We start from the raw sequence: 15,583 nt of genomic DNA, 5'->3' as shown, positions 1-15,583 counted from the left end.
ATCACTGTCGAACCAAAAAAAAACCTATATATAAATAAAACAAAAAAACAAGCTTTCCCTAGAAGACTTTCAGAACATCCCATAATTAATTAGCACTAGCATATATTTATGTAGTAAAATAATATCTGAACACCCAAAATAATTGTAAATCTAACGCACTTTTATCGGAGGACCCATATATATTGAAGGAGCTGAATGAAAATTTACATTATATCAACGCATAGAACAAATTGTATTTAGACTAAGTTGCACTTTTGCTCCTCAAATTATAACACCAACACTAATTTTAATCCTCAAACGTAAATCTTTCTAGTTTCGGCTCGTAATGTTTTAGATTATTACAATCAAATCCAAACAATATAATTTAGATGACTACATGATGATATGTTGCTGATATTGATTGTCACGTTATCAACCACAATACTATTATATTACTGTCACATCAACAATACTTCATTATTCTCTCAATCATATTATATTGTCGGATTTAATAACAAATTTATACGATACTTTGAAATGAATATATGAACTATATTGTCGGATTTAATAACAAATTTGTACGATACTTTGAAATGAATATATGAAATAAACAAATACCTTTATAATATAAATACCAATTCATTAATAACTTATTGAACTAAACAAATACCTTTATAATATAAATACCAATTCATTAATAACTTATAGAAGTAAAACATTTTTCATAAGAGAATTGCTATACATCTTTCGAAACGTCCATTTCATAAAGAAAATTGATATCGTCAGATCTAGTATTTGATATTATCAGGTACATTGTGTTGTCATAATTTAACTTTTTTATTTTGGCAATATTAAAAATAAATCTGATAATATCAATATTTTTCTAAAAATTATAAATATATTGATGTATATATATAATTGTTTATGCACACAGCTTAAAAATATCATGTGCAACAGCAACATTTGACGAGAACAATATTGTCATAAGGCTTAGTTTGGTATTGAGATTAAACTAACGTTAGAGTTGGGATAAAGTATATAGAAATATACTTTTGCGTTCTCCGATGGAACTGAAAAAAATATATCGTAAAATATATCGTAACCGACTCACTGCGATATGCGAACCACTCAACGTACTTTCTTATCGTACATAACGCAATTTTTTCGTAATTCCAAATGAAACCTAACTCCTGTTATGAGCCAGAGATCCAAAAGGTATTTTAGTAAAATCGCTCACATTTGTGTTTACATGGGACCTCTTGCATTATGCATCTACGGCCACTGCTTTCGCTAATCACTATCCGTCTTTCGGTGCCATTTATTATTATCTTATCGCTTATATACGATTGTGATGAAATTATTGCATGCACCCGGTCTATACACCGCCTCCAACTAAGACTCAAACTTATTTTTCTCAAAAATGATTTTTTATCCAACACCGTTATTTTTTAAAAAAATTTTGGTGCCTAAATGGTAAATGTCTAAAAGTTGAGATTTCTCACCCATAAGCTGTTTAGAGAATACGGCATAAAAAAATATTTAATATAAGTTTCTTAAAATGATATGCTCGTATATATTGTGAAAGAATTCGATTAATTTTTATATATATACACCATCTAAAAGTGATATTTTTTACAATATTATTTTTATATATTTTTAATATTTAATATGCTGGCATACCTAATGAAACTATGATTAATTTCATACGAGTCTTTGCAAATATAATGAATGACAAATATATCCTACAAAGTTCAACTTTCATATGTTGTCTCTATAAAATTCATGATATTTTCAAATATATTCCTGTCGTTAGAATTCATCAAAAAAACTTAATTAACTATATGTTAAATACTTAACTTTGGTTAGTTTTTTACATTTTTATCTTTCTTATAGTTTTTGGAGGAACATATTTGTAATGACAATATTGAAAATATAAACGGTTCTCTAACGATTCTCTGACGATAATAAATTAGAAGGATATATTTGAAAATATTAGAACTTTTATAGGAACAATATATAAAAGTTAAATTTTATAAAAATATATTTATCATTCACTATATTTATAAAAACATGTATAAAATTAATCCATAAAAATAATACTATCTTAGAATACATTCAATGACGCTTACATTTTAATAGTATTGCTGCATATAGGGATGCAAACGGGGCGGATCTGGGGGCGGGAGACCCGCCCCGCCTCCCGCCCCGACTAGCAAAAACCCGCCCCGCCTCCCGCCCCGAATCCGTGACGGGTTAAAAAATACATCCCATAATCTCGCGCCCACCTCGTAACCCGCTTCGCGCCGGCGCCCGAATCCGCCCCGCCAACTAAATTTTTTATAAATTATAATAATTATTAATATTTATAAAATATAAATTAATAATTTTAATATATTATATATATTAATTTAACAATATTAATGGTAAAAATTAAAAATATCAATCACTAATCAAAAAAAATTCAAATATTTAAATTATTAGAAATGAGAGTAAAAATTTTATTTGTATTTTGAACTTTTTTTGTATTATTTTTAGAAATATTTTTAAACATACAAATGATATTCGGGCGGATTCGGGCGGATCATGCGGGGATTCGGGCGGATCGGGGCGCGTCAAAATTTTTTCGTTTCCTGCTCCGAATCCGTTCGGATCGTAAAAACTTATCCGTTTCTGCCCTGAATCCGTTTATTTTATCCCATTTACTGCCCCGTCGGGACGGGAGCTCCACACAGCCGGATCCGTTTGCATCCCTGGATTGCATATCTCCTGTAATATTGATTGTAAGATGAGCATTTAAATATATATATTATATATATATAATATAATATATATATATATATATAATATATATATAATAATTATAATATAGTACTATAGAACTAGCTACTATACTATCAGTAGCACGGAGCGCTCCGTGCTACCAAGTTGTTTTTGATGATGCGGCTTCCAAATCAACGATCGTTCGTTAACTTGATCTACACCATTGAAAAGTATTTAGAAATAAATTTCATATTTTTCGATATCATTACCTATCAAACAAGTCTAAATTGAATGGTGAAAATAAATCTCATGAAAATGATGATAAAAGATTTAAATTTAAGATCAGATATTACTGATCTTACTCTAATAGTGAAAAAGAATTTTCTATAAATTTTCATCGCATCTTGAATTGTTTTACACGTTAAACTCACAAACACACCACATCGGCCATTAAAATTGTCATTTTGAGATCTTTCGATCACTAGTCAAATGATGTCGAAAAAATTTGAAATTATTTCCAAACACTTTCAATAGGTAGATCAAGTCTAACGGAGCCGATCGTGATTTGGAGCCGCATAATCGAAAACAACTTGATAGCCGAAGCTCCGTGCTACGGATAGCATAGCAGGCCGACTCTATATAATATATAATATATATATATATTCTATTATATATATAATATATATATATATATATATAATTGAGCTCTTTGGATTAAGGAATATGCGGTTAGGATGATGTGGGCCTCCTAAGGTTGAGTGGTGTGTGTTGTTGAATAGTATAATCTAACGGTGAAAATAATTTAAATACTAGATCTAATGACAAAATTACAAAAGCACAATCTTGTGCTTTTACAAGCACCATAGCCCGACTCTATAGAATTGAGCTCCTATACTATTAAAAGTACCAAGTCGTTGGTGCTTGTAAGTTTTCGACCCTTGGATTAAGGAATATGCGGTTAGGATGATGGGGGCCTCCTAGGGTTGAGTGGGTGGTTGGTTGAATAGTATAATCTAATGGGTGAAAATAATCAAATGCGTAGATCTAATGGTAGAAATTTACAAATACCAAATACTTGGTGCTTTTACAAGCACCATAGCCGGACTCTATAGAATTGAACTCCTATACTTTTAAAAGTACCAAGTCGTTGGTGCTTGTAAGTTTTCGACCCTTGGCTTAAGAAATATGCGGTGAGGATGATGTGGGCCCCCTAGGGTTGAGTGGGTGGTTGGTTGAATAGTATAATCTAACAGGTGAAAATAATCAAATGCGTAGATCTAATGGTAGAAAATTTACAAGCACCAAATACTTGGTGCTTTTACAAGCACCATAGCCGGACTCTCTCTCTCTCTCTCTCTCTCTCTATATATATATATATATATAGAGCTAGGCTTCTATACTATCTATAGTACCGAGCTCCGGTACTATAGTGTTGGTTTTCGATCTTAGGGCGTTTAAATCAATGATTCACACCGTTAAAACTGATCTAGGGTATTTAAAGTTTCTAGAAATAAAATTTTATATTTTTTTCGACATAGTTTACTTTATGATCAAACTATTTCAAAATTGTCAATTTTCAATGGCTATTATGACGAGTTTGGAGTTTAACGGTGTAGAAGAATCTAAATTTCTTCAAATTTTGATAGAAAATACTTTAAACTATATAGATTAAGGTTAACATTCTTGATCTTGAATTTAAAAGTCCTATGCTCAAATTTTAAAGATTATTCAATTTCCACCGTCCGTTTTGATATAGTTTATTTACTAAATAAACGATATCGAAAAAAACTAAAATTTTATTCCTAAGAAATTCATATACCCTAGATCATATTTAACGGTGTGGATCGTTGATTTGAACGCCCTAAGATCGAAAACAAACACTATAGTACCGGAGCTCGGTACTATAGATAGTATAGTAGCCTAATTCTATATATATATATATATATATATATATATATATAATAGGGGCATATCAGCATTATATATATAAAAATATTATTAAAAATCGTGCTATTTTACGTGTCCAATATATCAACCGCTCACTCTTTCGTAAAACGGAGAACACAGGAAAGCACTATGCAACTTTGATAAGTATACTTGATCTGATGCTCTGTTTTTTTCTCAATTGGATAACATAAAGTCAACACCCATTCACACACATGAAGCAAGCACTCAACCAATTAAAACCAGCTCAACACCAGAACAAACCACCACCACCACCACCTGCATCCCAATTCCCTCCCCAATCCGGAAAACAGCTTTCAGTCGGCAGCTTCTGATGACAATGTCTTAGAATCTGGAGCAAGTGACAAAGGGCTTGATGGTTGGTACTCGAGACCTAAATTCGAATCCTGTTTGATTCACATTTTCCAGCTAAATTTATTTCTAAATAAAATAAACGAAGCGGATAACGTACTATCTATCTCTCTAAAAAAAAAAAAACATCTTATCAGAAAGCTTCAATTTGTTCTCACATATTTTTTTTTCTATTAAAAATTATAATTTTTTAAAATTTAAAATTATTTTTTAATTTTAATATTAAAAGTCATGTAATTAAAAATAAAATTAACACATCATAGTAAAGTAAAAGAGTAAACTTCAGATACCATTCATGTAGTTTCGTATTTTCTGACTCTAGTACCCTGTCATTTAAAGTGTATCAAGTTAGTACTCTATGATTTTATTTTTCTCTTTCCATCAGCTCATTTGTTAATATTTTATTAAATTATATATAAAAAAAACTTCAGATATCCTACCTGTAGTTATCGAATATTCACGTTTGTACTTTTCAGTTATAACTTTATGAAAAGAAAAAATAAAAAAAAAGTGCTATAGTGATATACTTTAAATTATATAATATTAAAACTAAAAAAAACGAAATTACAGAGGTAATATTTAAAGATTTCCCAAAATAAATTTTTTTTTGTATAAAACATTGTTCGAAAGCTTTTCACTGAAATTTTACCCTCCAATCCCCCCTTACTCACCTGCCTCTCCACCTCCCCATCACTAATTTTGAAAACGAATTAAACTACATAAACCCCAAACACACCCAACAATGTCTTCCTAATCATGTGCTCCTCCCTGTTCTCTGCCGTCTCCTCCGGGCTCCGGCTATAAGTTGATCAACCAGTCATATTAGATTATAAAAATTGTAATCGGAGCATCAGAAATCTCTTCCCACTTACGCTCTCTATTATGGGTAGAGACAGCGGCGGCAGGGGCGGGCGTGAGGCGCTGATGGCGCGGTGCGCGTCGCGGGCGGACGACGAGCTGCGGTGGTTCCGGAAGTGCCTGCGGTGGATCGGGATGGACCACTCGACCGCCTGCCACGCCGTCGTCTCGTGGTTCTTCTTCCTGCTGCTGGCGGTCGCCGTCCCGGCCGCCTCCCACTTCGTGCTGACCTACCGCCCGCGCCGCCGGCCCTACGACGCCGTCGTGCAGCTCTCCCTCTCCGCCGCCTCCGCGCTCTCCTTCCTCTCCCTCGCCGCCGGCACCCGCCGCATCGGCCTCCGCCGCTTCCTCTTCCTCCACCGCCTGCACTACAAGACCGACCGCGTCCGCTCCCACTACTCCGCCCAGCTCGCCCGCTCCTTCCGCCTGCTCGCCGCCCTCGCCCTCCCCTGCTTCGCCCTCGAGGCCGCCTACAAGGCCTGGTGGTACGCCGTCGGCGCCGGCGAGGGCAGAATTCCCTTCGTCGGCGGCTTTTCGGTCCTCGGCGACGCCCTCGCCTGCCTCCTCGAGCTCGCCTCCTGGGCCTACCGCGCCGCCGTCTTCCTCCTCGCCTGCGTCCTCTTCCGCCTCATCTGCCACCTCCAGATCCTCCGCCTACAGGACTTCGCCGCCGCCCTGCTCGCCGAGCATCTCGATGTCCGGCGGCAGCTCCGGGTGATCAGCCACCGCTTCCGCAGCTTCATCGTCGCCTGCCTGCTGCTCGTCACCGCCAGCCAGTTCGCCTCCGTGCTGCTCACCACCCGCAAGGACTCGCAGGACGATCTCTTCAACACCGCTGAGCTCGCGGTAAACTTTTCGTTCCTGAATTTCAATTCGCGCCGATTCAGTCGCTCCGTGGAAATTCGTTTCACATCAGTAATGTAGAATGATGTGGTAGTTGATTTAACTATTTATCTGTGTCATCTCCAAAAGATGATACCGTAATGATGGTGCGGCAGTTGATTAGTTGTCGCGTCGCGTCATCTCATAACCGTCAAAATTTGGCTCCGGACCCTCTTTAAGAAATGACATGCTAGCTCAATCAGCATCATTTTATCACAACACCATTTTTTGGAGATGACATGGTAGTTAATTCAGCTGTAACATCTTTCGATTCGATGAAGTGATCTTGTTATAGTAGACACTACGGCATACGGGCTAAATTCGGACAAAATGGAGTTCATTGGCATGAGTGAAACTTCGAACTGGTCCCTGTGATTTACCCTTCTATGGCCACAGAGTATCAGAATTCGCTGTGCGTTCGAGCAATTTATTCCTGTGAGAGATTTCCGATACTACTTTTTGATCGTGGCAATAAAAGAAGGCATTAAAGAAACTACAAGTTTAGTGTGTCAGATCGTTGGCGCTAATTATTAATTTCAAAATCTCGAGCTATTAAACCGTCATAGGGCAGGATGCTAGCCCATTTAAGCCAACATAGTGTAGGTTTAATTAGTTTTGATATTTTCGGGGAAAATTCTACCTCTCAGATTCTTAACTTGTACACATCCGGCGGCCGTTATGTACACATCCGGCGGCCGTTACTTGTTTCTTAATAATAAGTGATATTAGCTATCATAGACTTTGTTCATGGAAACAAACAAGTGTTCTGGTGCATTTCTCTTTATTTCCTTCAAGTAGATGATCATGTTTTTTCTTGATGGGATAATGCATAATGAATCACTATGGGGAGCTTCTGATTGTGTGGTTTATCATGTAAAGTTTCGGCAAATTTTGGAAATGTAGTGTTTTATACTCTTGTTTGGGTCTGGCCAGTCGGGATGATTTTTGCACGAGGATTTCGATGTTTCCAGAATACCTATTTACATTAGGATTCTTTTTAATGTTTTAAGAGATAAAAACTAATTTATTTAACATAGCCATTTTTAGTAGAGCAGAGTATATTCATTAAATCTGGTCAAATTCAGTCAGCAAATAGTGACTAGATTTAGAGAATCTACCTGTCAATGTCAAAATTAGCTATGCTAATAACATCACCCCTTATAAGATTTGTATCACCCATTAGATTCCCACATGTTTGCTCGACATACTTTACCAAACTATAAGCCCTCTCATTCTACGCAATTGCAGTTACTCACTCGCTTTATTCTTCATTATCCTGTCGAGAAAGCTTCGAAAAGACCCCTTGATGCCACCTCTAGTTCGTAATACTTTGTCTCCCTGTGGTTATTGCTCTATTTTTGGCCAAGAATCTACATGTAAAATGCTGTTAGAAAGGGTGGCAAAGTGCTATACTTTTGAACCGCATGATGGTATAGCGAAATCGGGCTCTACCGCATAGGGAAGGGTTTTTGAAGTTTTCTGCATATTCAAAACATTTTAGTGAGAGATGTAATTGTCATGTACTTGCTTTTAGCAGCGTTTTGATAGCAGATCCTAGTTGAAAAACATAACACGGGCTTTTCGTTTGTTCTAGTGATCCTTATTGCATTTGAACAGTTTTGAGCCGTACTTTGAATACAATGTCTTATTTGTTTATACTTTGATCAATAATTGGCAGCTATGTTCGATCGTGCTCGTGACGGGACTTCTCATATGCCTACGCAGCGCGGCGAAGATCACGCACCAGGCCCAAGCGCTCACAGGCCTTGCCGCCAAGTGGCACGTGTGCGCTACCACCGAGTTCTCCGATTTCGACCTCGAGGCACCGTCCTCCGATGCTGCTCCCAAAACGTACCGCGTGTACCCCGCGAGCGACAGCGAGGACGAATCGTCGTCGTCGTATGATGGGACTGGTGATGAGGATGCACTGGAGAACACAAAGATTGTGAAACCTCTTGCTAGGACAATTTCCTTTCAAAACAGACAAGCACTTGGTTAGACATCTAATCCAGCTTTTCGTAAAAGCAGTAACAAGAGGCACTAGATTTGAAGAACTAGAAACACTCATAAACTGTTCTTTTTTTTCCCCCCTTGCAGTGACTTACTTGGAGAACAACAAAGCAGGGATAACGGTTTTCGGGTTCACGCTTGACAGATCATGGCTCCACACGATTTTCACGCTCGAATGGACGTTGTTCTTGTGGCTTTTGAGCAAAACAATCGGTATCTCGTGAAGCCGAAGATCTCCGATTTTGATATTCTTATTCGTTCGGTGTGTGGATTCTCAATAGGATTTGCTCTACTTCGAGATACGAAAACACATGGTGTGGTGTGTTCTTCTTCGGTTGTTCATTCAACCAAATTGCTGATTCGCCGCCACATCTTGGATTGGTTTTGCATCTGAGTGATTCTTTTTCTTTTTCGTTTTTTTTTTGGCGTTTTGTCTAGTTATATGTTGTGTTGGTGTTAAACTTCTGAGTTAGCAAATATGATCATTTGTTTGTATATTAGACAACTTTGCAAAAAGAAGGTTGTTTTGAGAGTTGTTGTTTCTTGTAAATGTGTAATGTAGCAGAATTTGTTTGATGACATGTAAATCACCATTGACGCAATTTGCTCTATTCACTTGTAGGGTTGTTTGAGCCATTTTTATTCCTGCTTTTTTTTATTTCTTTTGTTCCTTGGTAAATTTCTACGATTTCTAGTTCTTTTTATTTTTTATTTTTTTTTATGTAGTTTTTTGACATATGGTCTCTTAAATATAAAATATTAAAACATTGTTCTCTACCAGCTTGTTTATTTTCACTAAAGTCTAAGGTTGAAATTGCGAGTTCGTGTAGCAAGAGATTGCCGGTGTTTGGACGACGCTACTATCTTGGACTTCTGTGGGTCTCACGTTGCCCGCACGCTTATTTTTGTCTTGCAGGGCAGCGAGTTTGTGTACGGTGCGAACTCACGACTTTGCGCTCGTTACACGTAATGTCGAGTTTCATTGTATGGATATAATTCTGATACTTTCGCGGGCTGTGATTATGTTGAAACAAGCGCACCCTTTAAGTTTTTACAGAAAAAAAAAAGTTTGTTTTACTTGGTGTCAATGAAACCACCATATGCTTCACATTATCATTTTGGTAACAAGAACACACACACACACACACACACACACACAGCAGTTAAATACTCCCAACAATTCTGCTGCGCAACAAATTGAGAAGTACCAAAGTTGAGCTTCTTTAATAATCTGTTGAGCTTCTTTAATAATCTATATATCACTCTTCTGTTGAAGCCAGAAAAATCTAAGTTTTTCTCTTTACTAAATGCTTTACTAAAGAATAGTGTTATTGAAATCACTACTAAGGAGCCGTTTGGTTCGACGTAATTGTAAATGCTTGGATATGAATACGGCTGAAAATACAATAATTATAATTACATGCATCTGTTTGACTGGATATAGTAGAAAGTGCTGTAGCTATAAATATTTTTGTTTGGTTTGTAGTTGAGAAGTGCATTTACAAATTTCTATCATTTAATATACGGATGGTGAGATTACCCCCACTATTTAAAAGGTTATTAGTGGGGTAAGCTTATTTTTTTTAAAAATAAATTATTTTCTCCAAATGCGATAGTTGAATCGTAGTTAATTTGGATATAGTTTCAACTGCTGCAATTGAGCAAACTCATACAGTTACAATATAGTAGTTGAATTAAACGCCAGATATTGATATACTACAGTTACAACTGCAGTATAGTTGCAACTACATACAACAAAATAATATTTAAAAGTACAAGCAAAAGCAGAGTCAAACAAGCCCTATCAGCTTGGTTAGTTAAATAGAAAACCCGACTCCGAGTGATGGGAGAGTTCGGTCCCGTAAGGATAAACTAATTCATTTCTTTCATAACGGTGATCACTCTTAGTTACCGTTACATTACCGGACCAACTCATTTTCATTTTTTTCGGGCTTCTTTTATAAAATAACCCTCCAAAATTTTAAAATGGAGAAATAATACTGTCAAAATTTTATTTAGAAAAATAACCCTCCTTTCACCACGTAGGCGCCACGTCAGATTTTTGCTATAAATGCGGTGAATCATTCACCGCCTTCACATATAAATAATGAAGGCGGTGAATGATTTACCGCCTTCATAATATATATATGAAGGCGGTGAATGATTCACCGTCTTTAGTGCAAAATATTCTAAATTTATCGAAATTTATTTAAGTCATGAAGTTAAACACAGATAAGACGGCGATTCACCGTCTTCACATATATATTATGAAAGCGGTGAATAATTCGCCGCCTTCATTAGATATATGTAAAGGCCGTGAATCATTCACCGCCTTTATAGCAAAAATCCAACGTGGCGAAAGAAGGGTTAGTTTTCCAAATAAAATTTTGATAGGATATTTTGTCAATTTGAAATTTTTGAAGGGTCATTTTATAAAAAAGTCCCTTTTTTTCAGCTTCGGTTTATTAATAATTCCGTTCGGTAACTAAATCCGTTTTATTAGTACTTTGGTTTAGCTATGAATATGAATGTTACAAATTGAGATCCCGAAAAGCTTGTAATCGCCAAGTTAACCAAATTTTTGTTATTCGCATGTGATCAAAATTAAATATTACATAATAATGTACTTATCTTCCGAATTTTTAAATTATTTCGGTTCGCCTTTATAATTCGGCTCAATTCGATTTCGAAAAACTTAAAAGAAAACCACATCAGAGCATGAATTTCAGAACAGCAGCAAAGATTTCACAACACCTGCAATGTTGATCACCAGATGAGGCCGAGCCATCAAGTTTTTATTCCTTTTTATTTGTTAGAACGTCCTTCACCTGAAAATAACTCCCAAGCGCATTATCCAAAAGTATTAAGATGTATAAACAAGCAAAAATATTGCAAATTAAAAGAGGAAGAGTAAGCCACAGGTAACAAACATGGAACTCAAAATGCTGTGTAACTTTGATGACGAAATTCGGTTCTCAGAAGCCACAAAAACCCTCCTACTACAAGGAAAATTCTCATTACAATACTCATCCGGCAAGCTCATTCGGCTCACGGTCGATCCGTGGTTCCTTCGAGCAATTTATTACCATTTACCATCGGTCATTTTGACATATGCAGTACGCTTTATAAGAAAGAAAAAGAAAAAGAAACAATAAGTTTGCTCATCTCTTTACTCCGACATATTTGATAACATACGTTGGTCCAAAGAAATATATATATATATATAACTTAAACTCGACCCTGCAATTTATTCATCATAAAAAGATCTTCACGCTTCTCGCCGTAGCCTGCAGTATAGTAGCTGTCCTTTGAAAAAAAAGGCAAAAAATTGAGGCGAGAGGGTACGGCAAAAACTGCCAAAATTTCTCCGGCGTCCCTCACGAGGAAATTGGTATAAGTTAATTTTGATCGGATTGATCTTGCGTGGATTGCGAGTGAGGCTCGTTGTTCGAAGGAGAGGATTGCGAAGAAGGATCGGCGGGATCATCGTCGCTAGCCTCGGCTTTCGGGGGCGAACGTTGCGGTGCTGTTACCGTAACTTGGGAACTCCTTTGGTTGGGGAACATGACAGATGGATCTTGGATGGAGAGCGCGGGCATAGCGTAATTGTAGTTGTAATTGTAATACCCGACCATCTGGGGGTGATCGTATTTGCAAGCGGAGCCGTATTTGCAGCTCCCGTACATTGTGTAGAAGTTACAGACTGGTTCGCCCTTCATGATCCAAGCCAAAAACACATGAAAATGATTAGGAAGCAACAATCAGCAACTCATAGGTAAAACAGGAATTGCAACTCAAGTGCCCAAAATTCTTCACTTAAGCAATTTAATCGTGAAATTTGCTGCATTTCACAATTGCATCCCTGGCATCATTAATCACGGCATGTAACATTTTTCTTGTAAAGGGACTATTTTTTCTCTTTTTTGTGCAAATTATTTTGAACAGGATTAAATTGGTCATTTTACATAAAACCGATCATCTGCCGAGCACACGGCATAACTAACATCAAGGATTTTAACAACCAATAGTGTTAGGAATGCAAGTGCGAAACATCATACAAAGGTTTATGGACTGTAATGTTGCAGGAACACCCAATACATTTTCCTCAAAGGAAACAAAAGCAGAGATAAAAAAATGGAATATCTTACCGGTCTTAGAGGAAGTCCGAGGGGTCCAACAGTGCTCACAGCAACTTGATTTCTCCTCTCTTTTGGGTGATGATACTTGCATGAAGTTCCATATTTGCAGGTTCCAGTTTTCATGAAGTATTGGCAGTCCGGTTGACCAGGCCTATCTGGAAGATTAGATGGAGTGCTCGAACCTGATTCTGTGTGATTCTTGGCAGAAGAAATCTGGTTCACACCGTCCTGCCGTATGTGAAAAAAGCATGTGTGAATTTCAGTGTGATATTAGAGCATGTTTGGTTGCAGAATTTTTGCGCTTGGAATGGGAATCTGAATGACCGTCTCCAATCCCGACAGTTTGGTATGAGGGAATCTCACTCTGAATCCCATCCCAAGGTGGAACAGAAATCGTCTGATCCCCCAATTTGAATCAGGCCTAGATGGCCAGAGTGGAATCTTATCCCGCGGTGGAATGGACAATCATTCAGTCCAATACCTATCATGGTTGCCAACCAAACGGACTAATGGTATTGGTCATCGCCATTTCAATTGCAACCCATTCCAAATCTGTTACCAGTTCTGATTCCAATTTACGAACCAAACATGCCTTAGAAGCTCTTAGCTAGAATTATATCTGATATAACAGTACATGAAAAGACAGCAAGTTCTCTAGATCCTAGATTAAATATTCGAAACATGACGTGAAAAAACAATATTTTTTTAACACTTAGCTTGCTGAAAATTTCATCATTATAGAGACTAGCCACAAATAGCAACGAGAAGACAAAGCTGAAAGTAGCAGGAGATCCGTGAAAAAGAACTGTAATAATGATTTTTAACACAACCAAAAGTTTCAAGCAACAGAACTAAGAAAAAGGAAAAGAAAGCAAAAGGAGGAATATTCTCAGGCAAACTGTCAAGCAAATAGTGCTGACATAGATTACGAGTCACTGAGTCTATAGAAAGAGCTAATATCGACATGATTCACAGACTTCATCATACCTTTTCTTCAAAAGACAACAGTGAAATTAAACAACATGCGATGCATTCCACAAGAGAGCTCAGTGTTAGCCATTGGATCTCATGTCTGTTTGGCAGTTTTATTGAAGAGCTAAAGATAAATCCAGGTGAGGAGGGATGTAACTTTGATGAGGAGCTCCTCTTAGCTGATTATGTGAGTAGGGGTGGATGAAGGTATCCCAACTATTTATCTCAATCAAACCATCCGACCAAGTCATGAAAAGAAATAATTCTTAACTAAACAGGAAAAGTGAAATTCACTAAGCTAGCAGCATAGATGGAATTTAGTAAGTTTTGGACACATGAGCCTAGGGAGCCATCCTCGTATCATATGATCATCTAAGAGGAGCTACCATATAACTACCATATGTTTGGGAGAGAGGATATGTCACAACTGGTAGAGGGAATTAGACATTATTAATAACAAATCATGGACCACTAAAGTTATATGTTCATGGAGAAACTTATATTCAAGTAAGCATGAGTATTCACTTGAGTGACCCTTGGAAAGGAAAACAAATTAAGGTGGTCTCCAACACTAATTGGTGTCAACTTCTGACTTACTGGTGAAAACATCTTCTGACTTCGACGAAAATTAAAATGCAAGAAACAGATTATTCTATGATGAATAATTGATCAACCAGAGATACTGCCTCCAAATTATATATATGATCCAAGGACTAAATAAAACAATGGAAAAAGAGGACAAATAGCACAGTAACAAAAATTGCTCTCCTAAGACTACTAAAGATGTCCTGAAAATAATGTGTACGAAATAAACAGCTCAAAATAAAAAAGAAAAGCAACCCACTCAAAAGGGAGTTTATGAACAAAGAACGTTTTAATACCTTTTGTAGTAGGTTAATAACAATTTGTCCGCACATCAACTTGGACATAGCCAAAAAAAATGTTTCAGTGTTTTCCGTAGTTGCAATGCAAGAAGATTGTTGGTGACACTAGAACACAGAGATAGAGAAGAACATCTATAGACGTATCAAGGTGTACAGTTGTACACAGCTATGCGATATAACAAGTATAAAAGACTCGAGCACAGATTGTCTACTTTATGATCCATTATTTTATTGTCCTAATCACTGATCTAGAAAACTGAAAGGCTCCCTAGTTTGATAAAGATAACAAAGTTGTAACTTATAAGCTAGACCTTTTTTTTGTTTTTTTTTTTTTTTGAAAGAAAAGGGGGAAAAAAAAACTAGTTTCTACAGGCACTCTTTGCACAAAAGCAGACATATATCCTATTGACTGACCAACACTATTATCTGTCTATTGTTTTGCAGTCGGTAATATTGATTGCTTGACACTAGTTTCTACATATCATCGAAATAAGTAAGGCTGCTCTCAAATTAGACAGGCGAAGCACCAAGTAAAAGATCCTGTGGAAGCGTATTAAATCCCGTAAACCAATTGTACACAGATACATGTAGCAAATAACTCTCCAACCTTTCTACTACTTAGGTATGTATGACTATTGTTCAACAGGAACTCCAAAATATAGCATGTTGTACGTTGCAAGTAAATCCTCAATATCATGCAAAGTGCAGCTGTAGTTATCTTTAGATAAAAAGCAAGAGCTACCAAGCATTATATATATATATATATATATATATATATATATA

General features: G+C 36.7%; 2 protein-coding genes across 4 annotated transcripts in view; one reads left to right on the top strand and one right to left on the bottom strand.

The window, feature by feature from the left end:
• Positions 5,705–9,441, top strand: LOC109718964. The gene is made up of 3 exons (XM_020245473.1): positions 5,705–6,759; positions 8,474–8,789; positions 8,893–9,441. Exons 1-3 carry the CDS (start codon positions 5,938–5,940, stop codon positions 9,027–9,029), a joined length of 1,275 nt encoding a protein of 424 aa, XP_020101062.1. The 5' UTR covers positions 5,705–5,937; the 3' UTR covers positions 9,030–9,441.
• The window catches only part of LOC109718281 (zinc finger CCCH domain-containing protein 3-like), a 10,881-nt gene continuing 7,034 nt past the window's right edge, over positions 11,737–15,583 (bottom strand). For all 3 annotated transcript variants that reach the window (XM_020244442.1, XM_020244441.1, XM_020244443.1), the window contains 2 exons: positions 12,954–13,172; positions 11,737–12,518 (listed from right to left, as the gene is read on the bottom strand). In XM_020244442.1, the coding sequence (XP_020100031.1) occupies positions 12,204–12,518; positions 12,954–13,172 (534 nt within the window). In that variant the 3' untranslated portion in view covers positions 11,737–12,203. The remainder of the gene's footprint in view (positions 12,519–12,953; positions 13,173–15,583) is intronic.

This window comes from Ananas comosus, linkage group 12, assembly GCF_001540865.1.
Source record: "Ananas comosus cultivar F153 linkage group 12, ASM154086v1, whole genome shotgun sequence".
Classification (NCBI taxonomy): domain Eukaryota; kingdom Viridiplantae; phylum Streptophyta; class Magnoliopsida; order Poales; family Bromeliaceae; genus Ananas; species Ananas comosus.
This window is presented reverse-complemented; position numbering and strand designations above follow the sequence as displayed.

What these genes read in the sequence shown, in the direction of transcription:
- LOC109718964 (XM_020245473.1), top strand. Translation starts at nt 5,938, where the DNA reads ATGGGTAGAGACAGCGGCGGCAGGGGCGGGCGTGAGGCGCTGATGGCG. An exon ending in TCAACACCGCTGAGCTCGCG is followed by an intron (nt 6,760 to 8,473) that starts GTAAACTTTTCG and finishes AATAATTGGCAG; the next exon opens with CTATGTTCGATCGTGCTCGT. An exon ending in TCAAAACAGACAAGCACTTG is followed by an intron (nt 8,790 to 8,892) that starts GTTAGACATCTA and finishes CCCCCCTTGCAG; the next exon opens with TGACTTACTTGGAGAACAAC.